A 24017-nucleotide genomic window follows, 5' to 3' on the forward strand; every position below is an offset into this window, starting at 1 on the left:
ACTGTAATCATGACTTTACTACTACATTCAGTGTAGACAGTGAAACGACCTAAGTGTGTTTCGACTTACTAACGAACTGATTTCTGTTGCCACCAAAACAATCCGATGAAAAACAGTATGCCTGCTTCTAACTGAGCATGTCTTGTGCCATGAGACGACATATTTTTGTGCTGCTTTTCTATGCCGTTCGTAATCTCAAAATTACCGTAGTAAAACCAAGGGACCACCTGTATTGTATAATGCATTGCAATGATTGTTTTGAATGAACGAATCAGTGGGTCCATCTAGCTTTATAGCGTAAAGGTTGATATACTGTATAATGCCAGTCTTCCCGTAGACGAAACGAGCTTTTGATGTGTGCTCTTTAATCATCAGGTTGCAGCTACTGACTGGTGACAGCACAAATCAAATCCACAAAGAGGATTGATTACAAAACTAAGCGGCAAACTGGTGTTGTAAATACGCATTTGTAGATGTCAGCCAGTGGGGAAAAAAACATCCCAACATGTCACCGCCCTAAATCTAACCCGAATGAAGCTCTCGTCTCCGGGTGACGCTTTTGTAAAGCTCAGAGGTGAAAATTTAATGACGCCCAGCCTTCAAATGTTTCCGGTGTGCTTTTTTGTTTTGACGTTTGTATAATGAGCATCAGCCAATCGACATCTCTGAGGATTCCATATAAGAGTTTGGTCTCGGCTGGATAGAGGCGGATTGTCTCAAACTCGCGCACCGATCTCATTTCAATTCAATGATGCTTGAATTTTCTTTCCACATCCTGCCTTTAAGAGTCTTCATTTCGTGCGTGGGTCTTGTCGGCAATGTCTTCCTCATCTTCTCCATCATTCAGACCAGGGTCTCCTCGGTCAAGACGTTTGAGCTGTTCCTTCTGGGACTGGCCACAGCCAACCTGGAGGAGATTGTCATCGTCAACATCTATGACATCATCATCCTCCACAGGTCCCACGTTGTCTCGGACGCGTGGTTGTGCCGCTCGCTGAAGTTCTTGACGGTGTTGGGGGAAATCAGCAGCATCCTCTTCACCGTCCTCATCAGCGTTTACCGCTACCAGAAGCTCAGAGACGCCGACAAGAGGGTCCATCTTTCCATCTACCTGGATAATATCCGAGCCGCTTGGACGGCAATTCGGCTTTGCGTGGGTATCGCCATCTTCTTGAGTGCCCCAATTTTTGTCATGAACTTGCAAGGCCCGACAGGGAGTCTCATGGGGAACCATACGTGGAACCACACGGGATGCCCACCGGACTTCTTTCTATGCAGTAAAGACCACTGCCCGACGGTTCACCGCATTTACAAGTACACCTTCATCCTGCTGTGCTATCTGCTGCCTTTGGCCGTCGTCACGCTTACAAGTTGCCTCATCGTCGCCGTGTTGCTCGGCCCGAGGACCGCGGTGAAGCCCATTGCCAGCGTAAGTGGCTCGACCCAGATTGGAAGAAGGCGTAAAGTTCGAGGGCTCCACCGGAGCACTATTGCCATCCTGGCGGCAATGGCGTTGTTTCAGGTGGACTGGACTCTGTATTTGGTTTTCCAGATGACTTTCAATGCTACTGACAATCCCTTTTGGGCAGAACTGGAGTTCTTTATTTCAACATCCTACACGTCCATCAGTCCGTACGTGTTTGGGATAGGTAAGAGCTTGTTCGTCTTTAAGAACTTCTGGAAAAAGTCAAGGAAAGACCCTGTTGTTGACAACTAAAGCAATGGCTATCAAAACAATACCTGCACCACTTTTGCTATCCTGGTGGCGATGGTGTTGTTCCAGGTGGACTGGACTATCTATCTGGTTTTCCAGATGACTTTCAAGCCACAGGATTATGCCTTTTGGGCGAAACTCGAGTTACAATGTTCAGAAGAGGTAGTTTCTAGATTTCCTTCTTCACACTGTCAAGAATCCCCCTCCCCGAAGGATTTCTAACCAAAAGGCACACACTTATCCGTTTGTTAGCTTAGCAGTTGAAATGTTTGCAGTTGATTTTTGCTGTTTAACTAACAGGCTACTTTCTGGTTCGCCCCGTAAGACATTAGGAATAGACAGACGTGACACCACTGTTTGCATTATGACCGGAATAACACTGGCTAAATAAAAATAAATAACCCTGTATTTTATTCATCGGTATTGAATGGCAATGGAAATTGATTGTGCAGAATCAAACCTAACTGGCAATGCAGTTCAGTTCTATGCAAATGTCAAGACTGCATTTACGGTATAGGGCTTGACCCTCCTTCCATTTCAATAAAAAGGGAACATTGCAATCCTTGAGGTACTCTTGGAAAGTTTATTGCAGGGCTTTTGTATCACGCAGCATTCGTTTTATATACCTAATAAATATTAAAGTGGCCGTATGTCAACTGATAAAATTACTTTGTTAGTTCCGGGATTCAGGAGTTGACTGGCAACAGCACTTGCGTACAAAATTCTTCTACTGTATATTTTTTGTTATTATTTGAATGATATATTTTAGTTGTTTTTTGTCAGATGCGCCAAACCACCGTTTGTGCATAAAACTTCCCGAAATCAGTTTGAATGGCGCCTTATGGGAGACCCACCTTTGCCCCTCAATATTTTTGTACTATTGCTATTAAATATTCAGTAGACCTACACACTCTAAACAACATTATTGGCAGAATACTAACTTATCACTGTTTTTGTGCCCATTGCAAGTCTAGCACGGCGAGCTCTGCCAAGGGGTGACTTAGACTGTGTGTTGGTATTTTTGCAGACAAACTCATCTTGGACATATTTGAAAAATTGGGATTTGCGCCATTATGGGTGTTGCTTTTTAGCGCATACCTACTAATGAAGACGAACAACGTCGATTGATAGCAGCAATCAATAGAAAGGACTGCATTCACGGATTTGCAGCGATCATTTTTGCGAGGTTAGTAGATAAATGTTGACACATTTTACTAGCAAACGTACACTCTAACAAAGATTGTAACAGAGGTGTCGAATTGCGTGTTTCAAATCACATTAACGAGCCAGATAGTTAGCGTCCACGTGACGTCGGTGCAAATGGTCAACAGTAATATATAAATATTGTTTCTTGTAGACATATTGGGAGCATAGCAGTTTATAAAGCGTTGTTAACCATCATACAAGGGCAAAATGTTAATCAACATCATTAATGATAATATGTGGATTCAATGAAATGTGAACCCACCCTTGATGACATGCAACAATTTTTGGAGCTCACTAAGTGGTGTCGTCCCACATGGGTTGCGTGACATTGAAGGCAAATTTTTCTTGCAAAATTTGGTTGGGTTCATTCCAAATTTGTATGACTTCAAGCAATTACAAATCCAAAACCGCTTGAACATTTAGCTTACAACTCATAATAATAATAATAATAATATATTAATACTAAATAATACATTTATCTTGTATAGATCTGTATAGTCCAAAACATAAAATCATTACAATAATAAAATCAGTACAAAACTAAACATTCAGAATACTAAACATTAGACATTAAAAGTGACTTTGACCAGATGGGTTTTAAGTTGTTGTTTTTTTTAAGTGAAGAGGTCAGGGCAGGCATGGAGTGATTGGGGGCAGTGAGTTCCAGAGAGTGAGGGGGCGGCAATGGAGAAGGCTCTGTTTCCCCAGGTTCGGAGCTTGGTCCTATAGGGGAGGGACAAAAGGTTGGAACCAGAGGAGCGGAGAGAACGAGATGGAGTGTGTTGGTGGAGAAGGATAAAAATGGCTAGAAAATAAACAAATTCATGTCTATCTTATCTGCATATTTTCATGGTCTTTATCTAATGCGCTAAAAATAGCTAGTGTTGGCCACCTACCTGACAGAACAGCATCATGATGGAAGGTACCAGCAGAGGTCCGACAGGCGGGCAGGATCCTTGTAGGGTTGATGCTAGTGAAAGCAGTGTGATAAATGTTTCAAGATGATTCAGAAAAGGGTCAGGATCACTATTGGCAGTAGTAGAAATGAACAGATTATCAGATAGATACGAAACGCTAGTTTATGAAAAGTGAACAATTTTAAGTATATATACAGTTCATTTATTGCATTTCGTGAGACATAAAAGACATGTTTAGCCCTGAAAACATTGCTCGGATTCCACTTTTTCTTTTTTACTTACCTTTCTTTTTGTTTAAAAAAATATTTTTTAGACTTAATATTCAAATTGTGCTGCCACTTTATCACAACAAAGCCACAAACATTGTTTTAAATCATCATCAGCCTTTTCAAAATTGGTCAAATTTGACTCGCAAAATAATATGTGTGAGACAGTTTTTTATGCTATCGAGTGGATTATTTTATCTCACATTGTCATAACATGTTAACACTAAGGTCAGAATAGGTTCTACAACACTGTTAAGAACAAACAATTGATTTATGAGTTACTTTTAAGATACCTTGCATGACTTCAAGGCAAATTGACATGTTTTATGAAATGCAAGACATGTTTTTCCCTGAAACATTGACAAATTCCTAATGAACTTTTGAGGCATTTTAAACGACAGTTGCGAATGTAACTACGGTTCTATCCCGAACGACCGCCAGGTGGCGGTGCTGAAACAGCACGGAAAATCCTCATGTTTTGCCATTTTATCACAACAAAGCCACAAACACTGATCTTGAAAATTACCAAATTAGTTGACTCTTAATTTTATTTACATTAGAACAGTTGAACAGATGTTGTTTTTTGTAATGCCTTAATATGTATTATCGTTAGCATGTTGTTCACACTCTGAACTGTTTACTAGTGTACTGTGTACAGTAGCCGCCATGTTGTTCCAACCAAGTCGCTCGACCAATGGTGAACCACCTTTGCTTCATTTAAATCGCGAAAAGTCTCTTTTGATGAAGGCTCATTTTGTACCACCCAGTCTCTGTTTGGTACGTCACCATTCTTATTTTCAATTGTTAAAAAAATAACGTTCGGTTGAAACATTTTGACGACTTCAGTTGAGTTCGAGTGAGGAAGAAGTCGCGTGCTCATTGGCTACCCAGGAGCCGGTGGCGCCAATGTGTGACGTCGCAGCCTCGCTTCCCAACGTTTGTTGTGTGTGCATTTGTACGTGCGTCGCCAAGTCGGAGCAGGTAGATAACAACTACGAGGACGAATAAGTCGCGGGAAACATTTTGTGGACAACTTCTCGGAGTTTTTATTGTTTATTTACATCGGGGGCGGAAGAAAGAACAAAAATCTATCTCTTTCCTCACGCTTGCTACGCGAGGATCACGCGCTACTGGTGGAGGAGAAGGACGGGGGATGGGGTAAGTAGAAGGGGAGGGGGGGTGATACTGTGCCTGCGCCTTCTTCGCTTGTCCGCGTGTACGCGCGCACAGACGATCGATGCAAGGGAGAGAGAAAGATCCCGGCTTTGGCGTGGCTCCCTCTGGCCTCCATTATTTGCCACTTTTGTCTCGACGGAGCAACAGTTTGGGAGTGTTTGTGTTTCTGCCGCCGACACCTCGCCGGCGCATGTTGGCTTTGCACCTAGGCCGAGCACGAGGCGGGCCAGCCAGAGCGGAGAGGTGAGGCGTTTGAGGGAACTGCAACTTTTCCAACTTGGTGAGTGGCGGCCTGCCTAAGCCCAGTCGCTTTATCGCCCTCTCTCTTGTTTCCCCACTCAATATCCCATCATTTAGCGTGACTTTTCGAGATGACTAACATTTGGACGGATATAAGACAGCAGTTAAGTGGGTAAACATAGTGGCGACGTGCCTTTTGATAGCGATTAACACCTCTGTATGTGTTAGTGTGTAGCTTTATGGCGTTGTCGACCTGTCCTCCTCCCCCTCGCTAAACCCGACGTTAATTGAATTTAATATCGTTTTTAAATTCCACACGACAACGCGATATAGACTCGAGTGGCGTTTTTATTTGATTTATTCTGAGTTAAAAGAGCACGGGGTCCTTGCCCGGCCATGTCAGCCATGTCCTCCACGCGGAGGCACCGAGCTGCCATTGGTCGGTCACGCCGACTAAGGTCCCACTTGTAGCGGGAAAGTCAAAGTCCACTTTTGTCGGTGTCGGACCGAACGAGCAACCGTCACTAAAACGTTTAAAAACACTCACCCGCGGCGTCCTGAACGTTGTTGTTCACGGGTGTTTTGATGGGGTGTCATGCAGTCATAATACTCCCCGTGTGTTATTCCTGTTTACTTCTGAGTCTTTTGCATTGAGGAACCATGACCACTACACCCTCTTAAAATGTTGTAAAGTTGCAAGTATTAAACGTTCAAATGGTAAGTATAGCCCAAACAATCGTATCTTGGCATAATTACATGGCCAATGACCACTTAAATTTAAAATGAATGGTTTAGCAAACAGTACAATAACAATTAGGGTTGAAAGGTTCATGAGTATATAAACCCCCCATCTCCAAATTTGGTCCGTTTTTTTTTTTACGAATCATTACTATTGGTCAGTTCCCACCTGGGTCTGATATTTTTACAAATTAAAACCGTATTTAAAATGTTGACAATGACTTGCTCTCTATAATGATGTGATGTTTATGGCTCAACAAAATGATAAGTGGTGATTTTGGAGATGCAAGGATTCTTCTGCATGGCGACAGCGATATGGAACTGCTTTTAGTACAAAAGGGTGTTGGATTCACATCAAAGGAATGAAAAGAAAACAGTAGGGGGGAGTACGTCTCTCCAAATAAAAGACAACTTTATACATGGAGTGTGATACAATTCATGGGCAATTTATTTGAAAGTGAAATGATTAGGTCCGATTCAGTGAGATTTCGATTCAATTCTGTGGTAGGTTCAAAGGGGGTCTCATGCAATGAGTTTCTTGTTGTCATTTCACAGTATGAATGAACTTTGCAGTAGGTTCCTGTAAATGCGGCGTTTCCTTCAAAGGCGGCATATCTCTGATAAAAGACGATTTGATACGTATCTCGATATATTTGAAAGTGAAATGATTCAGGACCACTGGGAAGGAACAGAGTGTAAATGCAGCCAGCATCAACGACTGTTCATGTTCCTGCTCACATCTGTATTATTTTCATTTAGGATGTAGTAAATCCAGTCAGTGAGATGCCCGCTACACACCCTGAACCTTTATCCATGGAGGACCAGCATGTCGAGGAGGGACAAACGGCTAACGTCCCCACATCAGGTCCCGTCACCGCCGTCCCTCCCTCAACGCCTCCTTCTCCAACCACGGCCGTTTCCATGGCGAGTACCAACAACAGCGTGATGGCCCTCCACTCCCCCGCCGAGGCCAGCCCGGCAAAGCCCGCCGTGGCGTCGCCCACCATCTCGGGGACAAGCCCAGCTGGCCTACACATCGCCTCGGCGTCTGACTCAGCGGCATACGGCGCGAGCGTCACAAAATCGGCGGCGGTAGATTTTGCCTGGCCGAACCCGGACGGCGAACACCCGAACGCGCTGACATGCAAAGGTGCGCGCGTGACACTGGAGAACGACCGCGTGTGGAAGCAGTTCTACAGCTGCGGCACGGAGATGGTCCTCACCAAGTCGGGCCGCCGCATGTTCCCGTACTGCCGCTACCGCCTGACTGGACTGGACCCCGAGCGGTACTACAGTCTTTTGCTCGCCATTGTGCCGTCGGACAAGTACAGGTACCGCTGGAACTCGCCCAATTGGGAGGTGGTGGGCCCGGCAGAGTACCAGACCCAGGTTGCGGAGCGGGCCTTTGCCCACCACAACTCGCCATGTCGTGGGTCGGACCTCATGAACAACATGCTGTCCTTCTACAAACTCAAAGTGACCAACAACCCTAAAGACCTGGAGGGCCACATCATCCTCACCTCCATGCACCGCTACATCCCCCAGCTCCACGTCATCCCCCTCCTCGAAGACAACACACCGCCATTGGTCGTGGGACCCGATAGCATGACGTTCACCTTCCCGCAGACGCAGTTCATGGCCGTGACCACCTACCAGAATTTTCTCGTCACACAGCTGAAGATCAACTACAATCCTTTCGCCAAGGGATTCAGGGACGAACGGGCCGGGTCCCACTTGGGCAGTATCCCGTTAGAGATGCTGAAGCTCAATATGGAGCCGCCTAAGGACCAACCAGAAAGCAAACCCGTGGACCAACCAGAAAACAAACCTGTGGACCAAAGGTAATATTTGGGTGGCCTCTGTTTGTATGGAATGTGGAGCTTTTTGTCAAAAAGTAATAACTAGTTAATATACATTCCTTTCATCTGGATGTTGCCATTTACACCCATCAAGTGGCCGAATTAAGTGACAACTACAGGCGGTTATTGGTACTTACTATTTACAGTTCTGTGTTAAATTAGGTCAGTGATAGACTGTAGCGTGTTCAGACTTACATACAAATTTGCTTTTAAATCACCAATAGAACCGGAATTCTGTATTACACCCATTTGATCTCTGTAAACATTTACCTCTTCCAAGGCGCAAGATTAAGATACTACAATGTAATAGAATAGATAATCCATAAAACTGGTTGAGTGTCCCAGGCAAAGGAAGAATCGGTTAAATTATAGTGAAAGTCACAGATTTCTAATAATTTTTTTCAGTATTTTCCTCAAGTTTCTTAGTGGGTAAATTTATTTTTAATTGAAACGTTCAATAAAGTTTTGAAGGCAAAGCAGTTTACCAGTAATCTTTTAAGGTGGTGCTAAACAATGTTGCAAATTACCCATGAGACAGATTTAGTAGCAGATAAGACAATCTAGCCGTCGCTGTGCATTGTAAAATTAAATGTTTGTAATTGTTCAGAGTGTCTTATTTGAAAGAGAATATGTATGTGTAAACATTAGGATGGGCGAGTACCATTACCGGGTATCAAATTGGGTCGATTCTCTACCTTATCGGCATTCACAACATCAGCCCAGTATTGGCTGCACTCTTGTGGCTGTTTTGCAATATAGGAATTAGAAATAAGAATAATAGAAAATTGCCCCCAAAAATTGAAAATGTTATATTGGGTGTTATTTATAGGTCTTTCTTTAAGATGATCTGTCATTATTTTGTGGGGATGGTATTGGTATCAGTATCTGAGTACTGGTATCGGTCAGAAAAAAATTGGTATCAAACATCCCTTGTAAACATTGCGATTTTACCGGTACACCAATAAGTAGAAAAGGAAGATATTTGCTGGCCAATGTAGACACTGCTATAATAAAAAATGGCCTTTTAAAATATTAGTTGTTGAGCTGCACACCTTTAACAGTATCAAACACACAGAAGTCCAAATAGTCATAAAGTGGTGATGTCATTCGAGTGTTTTTATTGTATTTGTCGTCTCACAGCCCTCCGAGTGCAGACCGCGTTTACCTCCCCACTGAGCAAGAGGCCAGTCTGGTCCTGAAGCCCATCACAATCTCGGCCACCGCCGACCACAAGCCAGTCACTCAGCGCGCACAAGGCAGACAAGCCCTTGGAGATCTTACGCTTGTGCCAAAACGTCCACTGACGAACGGTGACAAGGACGCAGACGATGAGTCACCCAGAAAGCGGCCGCACCTCGAGACCCCGCAAGCATCCCCTTTGAGTTCTGCGCCGGCAGCCCAGAGAACATTACTGAAGAAGAGCAGGAACGGGCGCTGGAGAAGATTGGAGGCAGGATGGAATTTGGCGAACCCGTGGCCCGCAGCTTGCGGCAGACCCTCGGAGAGCGTCGCCACGGAGCATGAATTGGATGAAGTCGAGGGCCTCACCTTTGTCTCATTCGCCACCATGGTAAATGTCTGCAAAGTACACGCGCAACAATGATTTTGGCTACTTTTTTAAAAAAAATGTTTAATGTACAAAATATAATAAAATGTCACACGGGTAATAAAGGACTCAAATAAGAGTTATTTAAATGCGGAAATGAGCAATTCCTATTTTTAGTTTTATACATATGTATATGTATCTTATATAATACAAACTATAAAATGTAAAACCTTTAAAAAAAAATTGTTTATGCATATACATGAATAAATATATTGTAAAAATGTATAAAATTACTATTATCAGAAACATGAATACAATATTTTGTTTAAAATTTAGCATTTAAACATGCTGTTAACGTTGATCGTATTAATTAGTAACATAAAATATAAAATCCATGTAATTATATATTATTTATATAAAAGACAAATATACAACGTTTTAGCCTTTTCGCATACAGTCCAATAGTGCATTGTGAGATGTGGTGGCCATTTTGGACTGGCGGTTTCCATGGTGAACATAAACAAGGCTATGTCGTCACGTGAGTGAAAGACTGCAACGTTAAGTATTTTTGTCAGAAAAATGTTATTTTTTTATTACAGCTGTAGGCTACAAATGGTAGATTTTCGCCAAACCTAACTGCACAGCAAGATCACAAAATACCAACACCCTTCTCGTTGATCTATTTTAAATGTTTTCAACAGTAATTTTCTGGCTTCCTATGTCGAATAACACTTTCATTCCACTTTGAAACTACATTGAAGGCTAATTTAGAGCAAAAGACAAAAATACCTGCAACACATTGAGCCAATGATGAAAACACTCAACCCAGTATTCCGCGGCCATTAGCGCGTGAACCGGCCGTTTGTGAACTTATGTGTATCCGTCCGTGTTACAGGAAGATCTGGAAAGTCACGTCCGAGCCGAGCCACCCTCTAAGACTTCGCCGACATTGCCCGATTCCTCCTTGATGACCCCCACCCAGCAAATGGAAACTGGTACAAAGCCCCTGTTGTTGTTTTACAGCTGTTCTACCATTCGTTTGCCATCTCGGAAATCTTTTTCTTTTTTTTTTCTGGAGAGCTCAGTATTGTTCATTTGGTAATTTCACCGATTTGACATGTCATCATTATTGCTCTCTCTCTCTTTTTTTTTTAAAATATATATATATTATATTATTTTTTTAATATTACAGATGAGGCCGCTCCAGAGACGACCGAGGAGAAGATTGGTCGCCTGGAGGCCATCTTGCTACGGGACCTCAAAGTGGCCAAGCACAGACAGGTGATCCACCCTGTCCTGCAGGAGGGTGAGCGGACACACTTAGATAATTACACTACTGTAATAATAATAATAATAATAATAATAATAATAATAAAATCTATCATGAATTGGCTTTTCTTTCAGTGGGCTTGAAGTTGAGCTCTCTGGACCCCAGCCTGCCCATTGACCTGCTCTATTTGGGGGTTCGCCTGCCCCTGCCACCTCTCAACCTACCAACACAGGACAATGACGGTAAGTCGGCACGTGCTGAAACGCGGCAGAGCCAATCATAGCGCAGCACAGGACAATGGAAAAATGTATGTAATGATAGTCCTTAACAAATGCACATTTTAAAGGTTCGATAATTTAGCATCCTAAAGAGAGCCTTGGCTAGTCCGTGCCTTTTGATGAAGAGCAATGGCAAAATGATTCCACACAACCATAAACAGTTGTCAGTTTCTTAGCGAGAATTCGACTGTCTCCCAAAAATAGTCGCTAGAGTGGTTTGAAAAGTTGCTTAATTATAGCAATCAAATTTCGTAGCCGGCAACATAAATTATGGTTTTGTAAACTAGCTTGTCTCTGTTTGCAGCCATGTTGTCAGTGAAATATTTAGAACGATATAGAACGACCGCCATTGCTAATCCTAAGAATCAATGTAAAGTCCAGTTGGCATGCTAATGGACAATTAGCATCGACTTCCGGGAGTGATAGTCTTTCAAATAACCAATATTCACACACAAATGCTGTAGGACCACACATAGAAATACAATACTAAAAGGCATAGATTCTTCCAAAACTGAAAAGTGGTTCATATTAATAATCGCAACTTTCTTCTTTACGCTTATCTTAATGTAAAGTGTGTCCTCCATGCATGCACGGCACCACACTGCCACTAAGTGGCCACAGCAGGAACAGCCGGTACAAAAAAAATAAAAAAAGTATTCTAGGAAAAAATGACGTGCAGTGTTGAATAGGCAGTGATAGTAGTTTTGAGTAATTGAATAAATATATATATATATATTTTTTAATCGAAATCAATGAATTTATCTCAATATCAATCAACATAATTGTGATTATTTTTTTCTATAATCACCCAACCGTAAAAGCCCCATAAAGGATTTAACCAAAAAAAGAAAAAACTCAAATTAATAAATAAAAGTGATGAATCCCCCCCCGGCCCTAGCTAGTTTATGAGGCCTTGTGAAAGTGACAGCTTGATGCAGCACGTTTGCTTTGCAGGTGAGGGATTGGCTTTCATCTCCCGAACAGGAAAAACGAGTGACGTGACCAAAATAAAGGGTTGGAAGAACAAGTTTGTTCAAAGCAAGCAGCAAAGCGATGGTGAGGTGGCTTCCATCTTCTCCCGAGTCCCACACTGGCTTCTAAATATGACCTCATTATCATTTTTGATGTTATTTTTTTCCCCAGGCTCCCTGAAGAACCTGTCGGCCTTCTGCAGCAACATGCTGGACGAGTACCTGGCGAGCGAGGCCCAGCAGATCAGCGAACGCGCAGACGCCTTCTCCGCCGGCCCCGGGACCCCCGTGGCCTACCAGCTGCCCGCCAAGAGCGCCAGCTATGTGAAGACGCTGGATTGCGCCCTGAAACACCGCAAGACCACCGCTGACATCAAAAACAAGTCCTGCCCACTTTCCTTTAAGCCACACCTCTACGCTGCATTGACAGCGCCGCCTCCAAATCTGGCGAAAACGGCGACCACCGACGCTTGTAGTGCTTCTAGTCCATACAGGTAACAACTTTTACAACGACATACTGTATTTGTGTATTTACAGGAATTTACTGGCAACTTTAAGAAGGTACACACATGTGAAGGGAAACACGTTAAAGTCACGCCAGAGGAGCACTTGCGGAGAAATGTAGCGGTTGGTGCGGCGTCACATGTTGTGAGAAAAGTCACGAAACCAGACAAGTTGGGCTCCAACAGTGAGAGACGCTATGTCACAAAAGTGACCACACCCCTCACATTTCTACCGAAGAGGATTAGAAGAGTTAAAAAAAAAAAAAAAGTTTAATCTCAGAATTCTCACTTTAAAGTCAGAATTGTGAGAAGAAAATCAAAATACTGCCAACCTTTTTTTTTTCTCAGTACAGTGTTCCCTTAATCTTGGTCTCATCAGACCGCAGTACATGCTTCCAGTAATCATTTTGAGGGAACAATTACACTAAATTGTCACCGTTGTAGTTGTAAAATCCAACAACTTGGTGGCGGGTAAATTTTGTTACATCTCTAGTTTTTTTTCTCTTCTCGGGAAGTTTGGAGCAGCTTTAATGAACACTTCTGCCAGCCAACGGCAAAAATCAATGTAGTAAAATGTTTTTGTAATGGTTCATTTTCTTATCCCCCCGGCGGTCAGCCCGGCGCAGGCCTCCACGCCGACGACCGCCATCAAAGCAGTCACCCCACCCAAAGCCCATCAGAAACTGCTAGAGATTGAGAACGACGTCGCCAGACAGGGTTGTGCCCGAATGTGTCTGACGCCGGCCAGGGTCTCGGCCTCGCTAGCTGTGATGCTGACCAAGAAGGTACCAAATAAACACCATCTGTTGTTCTTTTTTTTTTTTTTTTTTACTCATTCACTGCCATTGACGGTTATAGACGCTAAAGATTCATTTTAACTTGGCTGGCAGTCAATTATTTAATTATATGCCATTTCATGGTGAACAACGATGTCCTGTCACTCTTTACCAGGTTTATTATAGTTTTGGAATTTTCATTTTAGTTAGTTTTTATTTCGATTAGAATGGGTATTACTTGTGCACAATATCTAATAAGAACCATGCTAAAATGAAAAACTTAGCACATTTCTTACCAAGTGTTGCATTTCGGCTGACTTAAATGAAAAAAGCAGGCGAGCCGAGCCATTGGAGCCAAAAGTCAAGCACGCAAAATTGTCACCTAGGAGCGACTTCATCTGAATGTGCTTTTCTATTGGCTGCTGCTAGATGACATCATTTCCTGTTAATATTGAAATAAATACACTTAAAATCACCCTCAAAGGCTCATGTATTAAATTAATTACCAAATGCTAAGATGAAGGAAATTTTCGCTATAATTAAAGTTTTAGTTTTGTAAATATAAAATTTAGTTTCGGTTAGATTTCGATTTTTAAAAAGTGTTTTTGTTTTTATTTCATTAACGAAATTGTTTTTTTTAATTTTCGTTTTTTCGTTCGTTTTTCTAAAATAACCTTGCTCTTAACTGGCCAACTACCACATGGCAGGTGTGCCTAATAATGTGGCTGATGCACAATACAAGATAATAAGCACAATCAGTCATGTGAAGGTCAAGCATTTTCACCAGAAAAGACCTTGAGAGTAGACTTCCTCCTCCTGCTTTTCAACCAGATGCTGCACCAGCAGCCCGATAAACTCCCCCCACATCCAATCAGAAGGGTCGAATGCGGGAAAGAGTTCTGCCGACTGGGCTGCGTGTGCTTAAGCCTGAATGATCCCGCCGTGGGTCCGCTCCACTGCCGTCGACCGGCATGCATGTTCGACTGTTCCTGCTCCGAACGGACAACACGGGATGAAGCGACTAGCGGTAAGATGATCAACTAAGCGTGTCTATATATCCCTAAAAGTTCTGCAACAGGAGTCAAGAGTCAAATCATGTTTTTGGCGTTTTCTGCCCGCAGGCACCAATCCGCAGCACAAGCCGTGTTCCGCCTCGCAGTCCAACAAACTGTGGAATCGCAATATTTTTGACGAGGATCCAGATCCGCTCTTTCAACCTCAAATCAATCCTGTACATTCCCTCAAGCAGTGTACAGCGCATCCCAGGCAACAGGTAAAATAATAATAATAATAATAATAATAATAAATGGAGGTTTCCTCTAAGTGAGCAACAACATCAACCTGTAACTGCAGATTCGAGAAGAGGACAAGGATCCCGTGTACAAGTATCTGGAGAGCTTCCTGACGTGCGCGCGGGTCCGAGCGTTCAAAAGCAAGCCGCCGTCTCAAAACCGGATGGATTACATCCCCGCGCTGGCCACCGACGACAAGGCGCGGGGTCGGCCTCCCAGCAAGCCCAAAAAGCAAGGTAAGAAGTCGAAACCGTCACGGTGTCGCATGATTACTTTTGTTTTTTTACGGTCATTCCCATGTGTTCTTATGCAGAAAACACAGAATCCAAAGAGAAAGTGATTAAAAAGCAAATCGAGATCCAGTCGGTTTGTGTCTGGGAGAAAGACCGTGAGATGATCTTGGAGACTTTGTGCATGCACCTTAATCAGGATAAACTGTCGGAGCCCTTCAACATCGGACCCTATTTCATCCACCCTGTCACCAAGATCTTTATCCAGAAGCCCAGCGGGTCCAACCTCACCTATAGGGTGAGTTTTCTCTGCCTTCAACTCTCATGGCCAGATTTACTAAACTCTCTAATAGTGGGTGCTAAATAGCAGATTTTTTTGAGCACGTTTGGCAGATTAAAGCCTGCCAGTGCCAAGTTAGTAAAATGGCTTCCACATCTGTTTTCAAGTTTGCATCAAATTTTTTTTTTACTTGCGAGCTTTTAGTCAATCAGGCCCTTGTTGATGCCTGTAGTTCACTGAGTAACTTTTGTGGCTTTCTGAATATATTCTTACCCTTTCTTTACTAATACCAGTGGATTATCAAAATTTGTATCGGCATTGTGATGGAAAACATTAGTGCTGTCACTATGGAATATTTTTAGATATATATTTTACAGTAATTTTGCATTATTAGAAAAGCGTTTTCCCCCTGATTGCTGTTTATTAACCAGTGATTAGTGTTTATTTCCTACTTTGCGTTTGTATCGTGATGAAAAGGAAATAGGAAATGACATCATGTGTCCTCCAGGTACGCATCAGTAAACCGGCAAAAGTTCGCAACAAAGCTAAACAGCGCAGATGTAAAGAGGAAGAGCTCGACCCCGTGCAGCACTCTGAGGTCAAGCCCTTCCTGGGTGGCGTTTTGCCTGCCGGACTGATGGTGGCCAGAACCAAACCAGTTAACGGCCAAGCTTCAGAACTCATACAGGTTAGTTAGACTCAAGAGCATGTATTGGTTGGGATTAGAACTTTATCTGGAATTTATAGGTCAGATTCCTGTTTTTTTTTTTTTGTGTGTGTGTGTGTTACATATTTTTTGTTTTCCATAAACAGGTGAACGGCAAAAGCTACAACTATGTTAACCTGTTGCTAGGCAGCATGGGTTCACTGCACCCGGCCAACCGGCTAGCGGCGTACACCACAGGCAGGCTGCAGCCACGCGCCAACCTTACTCGCAGGGTGGACCAAACGAATGCCGCCGCCACCGCCATGGGCAAAGTTGAAGCAAAACCTGCCAATGAAAAGTTGAAGGCGACCGGCAGACTGCTACCGTTGGTGATGTCAGCAAAGAACAGCACTGATATGAAGACCCATCCGCTTTGTAGGTCATTTATTTTTTAAATGTATCAAAAATATGTTTATGATTTGTTGTGTCCATTTTGAATTGGCAATCAAATGGAAAAGTGAAATAAATATTGTTTGGATTTGTTTTTGAGATATTAACTCATTCACTGCCATTGACGGCTACAAACGTCAAAAATTCATTTGAACTATTTCTATTAGTTAAATTTTTTTTCTACTTTTGTTAAGAGTATGAAAACCTAGACATTTATTTTATTTTATTTTATTTAGAACAGATATGAAATTTGTGATTAATCGCGAGTTAACTAGTGAAGTCATGCGATTAATTACGATTAAAAACTTTAATCGCCTGACGCCCCAAATTTGTAATCTTTTCTTCTTCTTTTTTTGATTCATTCACTGCTATTGACATCAAAAATTCCTATGAACTATTTCTATTAGTTTAACATTTTTTCCACTTTTGTCAACGAGTATGAAAAGCTAGATTTTTTTTTATTGTACATTTAGAACAGATATACCATTTGTGGTTAATCGCGAGTTAACTAGTGAAGTCATGCGATTAATTACGATTAAAAACTTTAATCGCCTGACGCCCCAAATTTGTAATCTTTTCTTCTTCTTTTTTTTGATTCATTCACTGCCATTGACATCAAAAATTCCTATGAACTATTTCTATTAGTTTAACATTTTTTCCACTTTTGTTAGCGAGTATGAAAACCTAGATTTTTTTTTATTGTACAATTAGAACAGATATGAAATTTGTGATTAATCTCGAGTTAACTAGTGAAGTCGTGTGATTAATTACGATTAAAAACTTTAATCGCCTGACGCCCCAAATTTTTTAATCTTTTCTTCTTTTTCTTTTTTGAATTCATTCACTGCCATTGATGTCAAAAATTCATTTTAACTATTTCTATTAGTTACAATTTTTCCCCTCCACTTTTGTTAACAAGAGTATGAAAACCTATAATTTTTTTATTGTACATTTAAAACCGATATGAAATTTGTGATTAATCATGAGTTAACTAGTGAAGTCATGCGATTAATTACAATTAAAAAAAATAATCGCCTCTTGCCCCAAAATTTTAATAATCTTTTTTAAAAAGGACTTTATGGCAGTGAATGAGTTAACAGTAGAAAATTGACACAAAACTAAAATTAATCTGCTTCATTTTTAACTTTTGTCTCCTCAGTTCAATTGCTAACGCAACAATGTTTGAAAAAAGACCCCAAAAGCCCAACGTCGTATCCGTTGGCCCCCCTCTCCGCCATCAACCCGTTCCAGCGGTCGACGCGCACGCCCGTCTCACTCACCAGGCCGCCCTCGCTGAAGACCCCCAGCTTCTTGAGCCAGAGTGGCACATTCTCCTTCAGAATCTGCCCGGCGTCCAACCCGGGCGAGAAGGACAAAAGCCCCCCTGGCATCACCCTGCCGGGCGGCTTTACCCTCATTCAGTTGCCCATCACGGAGGGGCCAAAGGACCCCTTAAGTCAAGTAGCTCAGGAGGGGACGTGTAACGGGAAGGTGCCGGCGGCCATTAATGGCATGCAAATGATAAAGGATGAGTACATGAGTTCTTCAGAAGACTGCGACTCGTCTGACTACAGCGAAGACCTCGACAGCGGCGTGAGTAAATGATACAAATATGTATGTCCTGTCGAAAATGTATTTTGAGGGTCCATCCCTCGTCTTAAGGACTCATGTCTGGAATTGAACAGGAAGGCTAATATTTTGACTGGGGTTAGACCGATTATCGGCCGGACCGATTATTTGGGCATCTGCTTTTTTACAAGCTGGTATCTAACTGAGCGGTGAATGCTTGCGAACGTAGCGAATTTCGGGTTTTCATCAGGATTTGTAAGATCTTCACAGACACTTTTTACTTTTCGCAAAAGACATTTCAAACATATTCAGACAATTTTTCACTGTCTGCGAAGATCTTTTCCACTTTATAAAAATAATGCTGACACTGGGAACTCCATAAACTTTTTTTTTTTTTAATTAAAATTAAACAATTATGTTGACATTTTAGAAAACTTTATTTACAGTAGAAAACCTTAGGGAACTATTTACTTGCTTATTAGCAATTTAATTTACCGGTAGCTTAACACGTCACATGCTGATGACCCTGGAAGCTCCCTGCAATTTTTAAAACAAAGCTGTAATTTTTTTAAATTAGAAATAAATAAATAAATATATATATATATATATATATATATATATATATATATATATATATATATATATATATATATATATTATTTTTTTTTACACTAATTTTCTCTTTTACTGCAAATGAACATCGGCTTGAAATACCTGTTATCGGTCTCCTTGACTACTAATAATTGGCATCGGTATCGGCCTTGAAAAAAACATATCGATCTATCACTAATTTTGACGAAAATACGACCCAAACATCAGTTGCAATTCACCCTATTGGTCCCCAATCAAAAACTGGTATCAAGACGAATGGGTGAGGCTAAATGTGGATTTTAACCTACAGTATCCAATTTGGGTGGAGCATGGTGTAAAAGAAAACGGGTTGCTCCATCTTTTTTTTGTCAACAGTTGGACGCCGCTATAGACATCGAGGCCATTGACGAGTCCAAACTGAATGTGGCCTTTCCAAGACTGGACGGAGTGTTCCAAAATAAATATCCCATACTGTGCATGGACAGACCAGTGGACTCCAGCACGAAGAAGCGCCAGCACCACTCTGACGTCGAGAAACAACGCCGGTGCGAGCAACGCGTGCTTTTCGACAAGCTGCAGAAGATCCTCGGTCAGCATGGAGGTTCCAAACTTCACCTCCTCTCACTGGTTGGTGTTACGGCGGTTTCATGTTAATGAACTCATTTGCTCCCAAAATGTATATATTTTGAACATTGCCATGGTCCCAAAACGTATTTATACGGTTTTTATGTTGTTGTTTTTTTATGCTAGAGCATACAGAAGGCTCTGATGCAGCCTCTGACCTGAAGTGGTCGCTTAAAGCAGCGGTAGTTATTACAAAAAACGGCCAGCAGGTGAAATCATATAAGAGATCAACCGGGGCCATGTTGCAAAAAAGCTTTTTCCCTCAGTGTTTTAAACGGGTTTGTGAATAATGATTCAACTTCGCTTTATTCTAATGCTAATTGGTGTAAAAGGGAAACAATTACAAATATATATATTTTTTTCCTGATGAAAGAAGAGACTCTAATGTTTCTTTTGGTAGGTTTCGTGTTTTTATATTAATAGAACACAATCTTCTGTGGGCCTTGCAAAGTCGGTCAAAATCCAGTAAAAAAATAAAATAAAAAAAATCCGGGAGCGAAGGGGGTTGCTTCAGTGAAAATGGCTGAGTTAAAAAAAAAAAATTGTGTTAATTGTGTGCGCTGAAATTTTTTAAATGCGTGGGAGTATTTTGGCGGGGGGGAAAAAATCAATCAATTTTAAGCTCTGTTATTTGTGGCTTTCAGGCTTTGAGGGAAATTCACATGCTAAAGGCCGTCTCTGAAGGGCTGTTGGAGAAGAAGAAGACGCTGGCCAAGATCCAGATGCTTTACATGAAGAAGTTGTCTTCGTTGTCAGGTGTGTGCCGCCCCTGTTATTAAATCACAAAGTTAAAAAAAAAAAAAGAAGAAAAAAAGCTCAAGTCGTCTTTTTTTCTTTTTATGATAGGGATACCTGAAGATATGATCAAACGCGATTTAAGCATCATCTTCAGTAGAATGCAGGACAAAAGTGTTTCCAAAGCTGAGCCTTTCTCCATGCCTGTGTACCAGCCTAAAGAGGAGCCTGCCAGTCCGCCTGCCCCAGTCTCACCACCTGCCCCGGTCCCAACCCCAGTCCCCGCCCTTCCACCACCAAAGCCATCCCCCCAGAACCTTCCACCGCCACCACTGCCCATATCACCACAACCCCAGCCTAAAGCCCCGTCACTACCGTCTCCCGCGTCCCCAAACCGCGTCCCAAAGGAGAAATCGCCGCCCACTTCGAAGACCAAGCGTGCCCCACGCGCTATTGTGCCGTCTCCACCCTCTAAGGACAGTTTGCCCCAACCTGCTATTGTGCCGTCTCCACCCTCTCAGGAGATTTTGCCCCCACCTGCACAACAATTTGCCATCCCCGTGTTTCGCTCCAAGAACGGTCGACTCATCCTGCCTTCATCGATGAAACCTGGTAAGTTCACACACATGTATGACCAGCCATGCATTATTGTGGATAGCATGTATTATGCACATGAAAATAATATATTTGAAATCGCCGGCTGTTCTCGTTAATTTTGACTGATCTTTCAAGACAGGAATGAGTAATACTGTGTTCTTGTAGATTATAAGCACCGCACCAACCAAAGGCTGGGTATATAGGCTGGGCCGATTATCGGTGAAGATATTCAGCATTTTGACGAATATCGACATCGGACATTTTGAAGAGTCATACGGTCGATAATAGATCCAATTAACTCATTCACTGCCATTGACGGCTTTATACGTCAAAAATTCATTTGAACTATTTCTGTTAGTTTAACATTTTTTTCCACTTTTAGCAAGAGTATGAAAACCTAGAAAAAAGTTGTTATTGTACATTTAGAACAGATATAAAATTTGTGATTAATCGTGAGTTAACTATTGAAGTAATGTGATTAATTACAATTACAAATTTGAATCGCCTGACGACCTAATTTCTGTTTTCTTTTCTTTTTTAAAAGAATATTTTTTCAAAAACCACATTTTTAATAATCCTTTCTTTTCGTTTTTAAAATGATCTTTTTTCCAAAAAAAAGAAAAGATTATTAAAATTAGGGCGTCAGGCGATCATTTTTTAAAATTGTAATTAATCACATGACTTCAATAGTTAACTCATGATTAATCCCAATTTTTTTTAATCTGGTCTAAATGTACAATATTTTTTTTCTTACTCTTGTTAACAAAAGTGGAAAAAATACTGAACTAATAGAAATAGTTTTAAATGATTTTTTGACGTCTATAGCCGTCAATGGCAGTGAATGAGTTAAAAAAGTATTCGGGGGGGGGGGGGGGGGTCAGGGAACTAATTATTAAAATTTTCATAGATGCTTCTGATCCTGGGAACTCTCTGCACCTTTTATCTTTGTTTGAAATTAAAACTAGATATGTAAAATGTTGATACTTTAGAAACTTTATTTACTGTAGCAAACAATAGGAAGCTATTTACTTCAGTTTTTAATTTAACTTTTGAAGACACGCCGCTGCTCCTGGAAGATTCCTGAATTTTTGTTAGATTTGTAAACCAAAGAGGATTGACCAATATTTAGTTTTAAACTTCAATATTTTATGAACCCTTGCTTAAAAAAAAATAAAAAATAAGATTGTTGGTAGAGCGGTCATCTCTCGACCCCTGAGTGTGTGGGTTCGAACCCAGACCACCGTGACTGCCACTTGCCCCTGATTCCGTGTCATCAGTAGTCAAAATGTAAAGCACTTTGAGGGCCTCGTAAGGAGGAATAGTAGTTAATAAATGTTGTATATATTAATATATATTATGGATGCCGTGCAGTTGTTTAACATCACTGTGTCGATTATGAGCAATTTCTGGTAACGTGTTTTGTCTTAACAGGCCAAGGCGTCTACACCTTCATGCTCATGAATCCCAACAAGGACGCAGACGTTACTACCCAGTCTTCCGACTCCACAAGCTCCTTGGACCAGGCACCACCTCCGGACAGTCCCGTACAAAATGGAGTCCAAAGCGTACCACCTGAGACGGAAGTGACACCCCTCCCTAATTCAAACCCATCTCCCACACGTCGGCCAAGAGGAAGACCTCCAAAAGGCCCAAAGATCTTGAAAGAGAAACCACAAAAGGACAAAGCGTTCATCCCGTCAAATAATTCCGTGCGCCAGACGATGGAACGCAGGAGGGGTCGGCCCCGCAAAAGCGAGACATTGGCAAGGCCCGTCAACGCCGTTGGCGGCGGGGGGGCGTTGCGGCCACGCACGCGAGCCTCCTTGGGTAAGGACTTCCCCAGCGCCAAGCGGCAGTCCTGGATAGACCTGGAGATGGAGCTGGACCCCGATTCCGATTCCGAATAAACACAATGTGATTTAGAACCTCAGGCCAGGTTGCTGTGAAACCACACCGGATGTGCCTGTGTTTGTGTGGGAAGGTGGCAGTCAATTTTCATGGGGATTTTTTTCTTCTTCTAAATTGGGACTTATTCAAACAGAATCCCATTTGAACATGGATGTCAACATGTTTTGTTATCAGCAGACATCCATGCAAAGTAGAGTAGCTCTCCTTGCCCACATGTCAGGGCATTACATCAACTCCTCAGTTTTTTAAGTTATTAAAATGTACAGTACAGACCAAAAGTTTGGACACACCTTCTCTTTTTCTTTTTTATGACTATGTACTTAGGAGGGTATTGGCTGGCAACTAGTTGAGGGCGTGCCCCGCCTACTGCCCGAAACCAGTTGGGATATCCTCACCCCCCCGCCGCCCTTGTGAGGACAAGCGGGTAAGAAAATGGATGGATGGACAAGGGTTGTTAAAAAAAAATCGATTCGGCAATATATTGCGATATTACTCGTATCAAATCAATAAGCAGCCGAATCGATTTTTCAAAGATCAATATTCAACAAAATGTCTTAATTAGGGTTCACACTTTTAAGCATGGCAGAATCTATCCTATAAAACATGTTTTCAGTTATTTCACCATTTTTTTTGTTTTGTGAGAATCTACAAAGTAGCCAGTCCTGAGAATAAAGGAAATGCATTGAAAAAGGAGGCGTGTCCAAACTTTTGGCCTGCACTGTACTTGTTTGGATTTTGATAAAAAATAGACTGCTATTAAGAGCTAACATTTGATTTAGTATATTTCAGTTTTTTTCCTCCCTTGTTGGAATACGCAATGCTGCTCACTTGTCTTAACCTCGCCAGGTTTTCTTCTCATTATCAATCTGGTACTTCACTCGGCAGACCCGTTCGAGAAAGGGCGGGATTTGATGTACAATAATTCCATCTGATTGGACGATGCGGCATCTTTGCACATTTATATTGACCAATCAAGGCAATGGATGAAAATCTCATCTCTAAGCACGAACATCAGTTTGTGAACTGGTTGCATTGGTCTCACTTATAATCAGGATTTTTTTGGGGGGGGGGCGAGCATTATTTGACCTGCTGAATGTAGCTTGATGAAAAGTGTCTTGACTTCCACCACCGTTTGTGATTTTTTTGTTTTGTTTGTTTGTTTCCCAGTTATTGATCCAAATGAGCCTTTCTAATCATAAATCAATGCTTTTTAACACACTACTATTATGAGAAGGGTTTTAATTGACTTTTTTTTTTGTTTTGTTCTGTTGGCCTGTGCAAATCATTTAAGAGCACTTTGTTTTTGATAGCAAATGATTTGAATCAGTTGACTGCAAACTGTTACGCAATATGCAGACTACTGTGTGTTGTGTCTATTAAAAGGACTAAAGTTGAGATTGAGTTTAATATTTTTGTCATTTATTATTTTTGTCATGTTGTTCAAGGGGAAGTCAACCCAAATATGTAATTTGCATAGTTGCTCACTGTTGAGGTGACGACCAATCACGGCTCGTCTCTTTTCTGAAGTTGCGCTGTGATTGGTCATTATCCGAGTCCCCGTTCAAACCAAAATGGCGGACTTCCTGTGTAATTTCAGCGATGACTTCTTTCGACTTTTTGTGCGACCCCTCATAA

General features: G+C 41.8%; 2 protein-coding genes and 1 long non-coding RNA gene across 5 annotated transcripts; 2 read left to right on the forward strand and 1 right to left on the reverse strand.

The window, feature by feature from the left end:
* Positions 1-573: 573 nt before the first annotated feature.
* On the forward strand, positions 574-2087 carry ora6 (olfactory receptor class A related 6). The gene has a single exon (XM_077553303.1). The coding sequence runs from the start codon at positions 749-751 to the stop codon at positions 1715-1717; it is 969 nt and encodes a 322-aa protein (XP_077409429.1). The 5' UTR covers positions 574-748; the 3' UTR covers positions 1718-2087.
* Positions 2088-3411: 1324 nt separating this feature from the next.
* LOC144039596 (uncharacterized) lies at positions 3412-6306 on the reverse strand. Its single transcript, XR_013289490.1, has 3 exons — positions 6067-6306; positions 3817-3890; positions 3412-3643 (listed from the first exon to the last, which is right to left on the reverse strand). It is a non-coding gene; the product is annotated as an uncharacterized LOC144039596 (long non-coding RNA).
* Positions 5049-23777, forward strand: mgab (MAX dimerization protein MGA b). 3 transcript variants are annotated; one of them, XM_077553121.1, is made up of 20 exons: positions 5049-5261; positions 7017-8098; positions 9257-9686; positions 10558-10657; positions 10855-10968; positions 11067-11174; positions 12165-12266; positions 12354-12675; positions 13301-13469; positions 14292-14487; positions 14582-14733; positions 14814-14988; positions 15066-15280; positions 15771-15950; positions 16076-16343; positions 17518-17951; positions 18894-19145; positions 19787-19898; positions 19989-20489; positions 21906-23777. In XM_077553121.1, the coding sequence occupies exons 2-20, from the start codon at positions 7041-7043 to the stop codon at positions 22379-22381; spliced, it is 5364 nt and encodes a 1787-aa protein (XP_077409247.1). In that variant the 5' UTR covers positions 5049-5261; positions 7017-7040; the 3' UTR covers positions 22382-23777. The 3 variants fall into 3 exon arrangements, with proteins under 3 accessions (XP_077409247.1, XP_077409246.1, XP_077409245.1); XM_077553120.1 differs by lacking the exon at positions 5049-5261 and adding an exon at positions 5278-5559; XM_077553119.1 differs by lacking the exon at positions 5049-5261 and having other exon boundaries at positions 5278-8098.
* Positions 23778-24017: the final 240 nt, after the last annotated feature.

The sequence above is a fragment of the Vanacampus margaritifer genome, chromosome 19, assembly GCF_051991255.1.
Source record: "Vanacampus margaritifer isolate UIUO_Vmar chromosome 19, RoL_Vmar_1.0, whole genome shotgun sequence".
Classification (NCBI taxonomy): domain Eukaryota; kingdom Metazoa; phylum Chordata; class Actinopteri; order Syngnathiformes; family Syngnathidae; genus Vanacampus; species Vanacampus margaritifer.